Genomic DNA, 3,101 nt, shown 5'->3' with positions numbered 1-3,101 from the left:
GTTGCAGATGGGACATTTTTTATCTCCTATTTTCGAAAACCTTATCGTGGCAATGAATGTTTGTAAAAAATCATAAATATATGAATTAAACATTTTTAATGTGAATTTTCAAAATCATCTCAATTTAGAATAAATGAAATGCCAAATATTCTGTTAAAAAAGAACAATTATTGTGTTAAGTTTACTTTCTGATTTCGTAAAAATAGCAAAAAGTCCGACCATACGAAATTAACATAATTCAATCCTTGATACATTATATGCGATGAGTTACACGCAGATGATGCGATGCGGGAAATCAAGGAGGCACTAACGAATCGCAAGAGCACGCAAATGCTGTGCTTAAAGTAGAACGTAAGGTTTAACAATTCTCTACATATTTGGATGTGGACTCGTGCTGAGCTCATTGATATATTTCAACAGTGTTAATACGGATGATACTCGTTTTCAATGTGGTATTAATCCATTTCAAATTAAAAAAAGGATGGCAATCTATTTCGTCAGTGTTACCCGTACTGACAAGTTCTCCATATATACGTCATCCTTATGTGACCGGGCGGACTGCTGTGCCGGGTACCTTAGGCATAGTATGTCAGTGCGATAGCACCATAAAGTCGGCTTTAGATCCATGCTATCACAAAGAGGCAATCACACCAACATACCCTGTCTCAAGCACACATATATACACGTACGCTTACACAACACACATAGAGGCACGTCCTTAGATGCTGTTAATAGGACGTTAAAGAAAAAAACCCAAACCCATCTAAATATGCAGCCACCTATGAAATAAAATGCCAAATAGACAAAGATCTTTTTTATATTGACCCCATGCTGACTTGCAGAACAGGGTATATTTGGATGGTGTATTTGCCGTTGGCCAAACCGTATCTGCATTCGTTTTATTTTAACTTCATAAAACTTGTACAAAAAGCATACATTTAAAACATAAACGTTGAAATAATGCTCCATTTTTATTGGCATTTACAGTGTTTTCTAGTGCACTTTGAAATATGACACAGATCAAATGAAACCATCAAGACTAGTAGCCTCCTCCTCCTCCGCCACCGCCGCATCGGCATCCTCCAATGTACGGATTTCCGTAGAAGTTCTGCTTACAAACACATTTGTTGGTTTTGAGATTACAATAGGAGTTTGAATAATACTTGCACTTTCCTCCACACGGCACTGTAAATAACAATATTAACATTATTTTAGTTTCCTACAGTGACAAAGCATTTTGCTTAATTGTTTGTTTAAGTATCGGAATCTGAATGACACATATTATCTACCGTTATTGTCCCAATGACCCTGACGCAGAACGTTCATTGCTAAAAGCATGTATATCTAAAAGGCTTTTGCAAGATATGAACATACATGTAGCTAGCGTCAACTGACTGGAAAACGCAATTATATTCAACACCTATTGTGTTTTGATACAAGTAACTGTCAATCATCTATCTCATCAGCGATAATTTATGTTCAATCATTACGTTATATTGACCAACTATACCTAATCGCACAGTTGTGCGCATATGTCAGCGCAGCTCGGCGAGCAATTGTACTTAAACGCAAACAAAAGTTTCTGTATATAAAATGTATCCGCTGAGGGTAACCCTTCACTACGTATGGGAATATTTGAAAGAATGGTGCAAATTCAACTTGGTGCATTATTTTGATCATTTATCTCCGTGACATAATATGATTTGAAAATTAAACCTTTAATCCATAACCGTTTCTGAAAATTAAACCTTTAATACATACCCGTTTCTAAATCACATCTTAAATATACTTTTGTTGTGAGAAAAATACTTACAATCATCATCCTTAATCGTAACAACTGTTTCCCGACGGGGCCCTACTTCTCCTCCAGCACTGGCTGATGTTAAGGTCACTTTGAAAGTTTCAACTTGTTCATAAATCTGTGCGAAGAAGAAATCGTTATCTATTACCAAATGAAATGTTATACACTGAATTAGTATTAACTATATTATTATATGGTCCGGTTCTTTATTCATTTTGGTTTAGGGACGGCTTACTACAAGCTTTACGATAAGCGGAACGATTTGTCTTTTCTATTGTGAACCTTCCCTTTCTTGATAGAAACATCCATATGGATTATACTTATATTGACACTACAAGTTTTATTTATCGTTGAAGCATACTTCCAGAACACCTGGTCTTATTGACACTTCGGAATCCTGATGTTGTTTTTTTAACACAAAAAGGTTGTGAAACCATATTCATTCAAACATCGGTGCCAAACCTACCTGGTCGTTTACGATTGGAATTTCGATGAATTTCCATTTTTCACCAACTCCAAATGTTACCGACCCAGATGCACCTTTGTAGTCGCTGTTTAGTGTAGCCGTTACACCAGTGGATTTCCAGTTCAAAGTGACTTTATGAAGTCCTCCGGATATTCTATCGACCTGTAATTTTACCACTCCGGCACTCTCGCCTACAGCGTAACTTGATCGGGCGAATTGGAATTTGCTTGGTGCTTAAAGCATGTGCAAATAAATAAAAATGTATTAATAGTTTTCATGGCGTTTACTATATCTGTATTCATTAAACACTATAACCTGTATACCATAGTATTTATAACCACATATGCCCATGGATACATGCATGCATGCACACAAAGAGATGTTAGCAAAATGTATATCTGGGAAGTTTATGCAATTTGAATCCTTGTTTATCTGCAATATGTAATTGGTTATAAAATTATATCGCCTACACGTGACACTGATGTTTTTGTCTTACCTTTAAAGCATAAATATTAGTTACTTTCTAAAGTAAATAAAAAATAATAGGTTATTTGTATCTCGGTAGGACACTAATTCTTACGATCATCATCCTTAATCGTTACAACTGTGTCCCGACGGGGGCCTACTTCTCCTCCAGTACTTGCTGATGTTAAGGTTACTTTGAACGTTTCTGTTTGCTCAAAAACCTGTACGAAGATAAAGAACTCGTTATATTACCCACTTACATGAAATGTATACACAAATTCTTATTATTATTAAACAATCATATCTGGCTTTTATAGATTCATTCTGATGAAAGTATCTAAATTTTTGTAACATTAGAACATTTAAAAA

At 35.4% G+C, this 3,101-nt stretch overlaps 1 protein-coding gene across 1 annotated transcript in view; it reads right to left on the bottom strand.

Annotated features, from left to right (window-relative positions):
* Positions 1 to 958: 958 nt before the first annotated feature.
* Positions 959 to 3,101, bottom strand: part of LOC110463436 (G-protein coupled receptor 98-like) — a gene marked incomplete at its 5' end in the record, with an annotated part of 9,538 nt that continues 7,395 nt past the window's right edge. Inside the window, 4 exons of the mRNA XM_021518038.1 lie at positions 959 to 1,185; positions 1,814 to 1,919; positions 2,268 to 2,500; positions 2,848 to 2,953. Coding sequence (XP_021373713.1) covers positions 1,040 to 1,185; positions 1,814 to 1,919; positions 2,268 to 2,500; positions 2,848 to 2,953 — 591 coding nt within the window. The remainder of the gene's footprint in view (positions 1,186 to 1,813; positions 1,920 to 2,267; positions 2,501 to 2,847; positions 2,954 to 3,101) is intronic.

Source organism: Mizuhopecten yessoensis, unplaced genomic scaffold (assembly GCF_002113885.1).
Source record: "Mizuhopecten yessoensis strain PY_sf001 unplaced genomic scaffold, ASM211388v2 scaffold10905, whole genome shotgun sequence".
In the NCBI taxonomy this organism is placed as follows: domain Eukaryota; kingdom Metazoa; phylum Mollusca; class Bivalvia; order Pectinida; family Pectinidae; genus Mizuhopecten; species Mizuhopecten yessoensis.
Note: the sequence above shows the minus strand (reverse complement) of the source record. Positions and strands in the feature narration are given on the sequence as shown.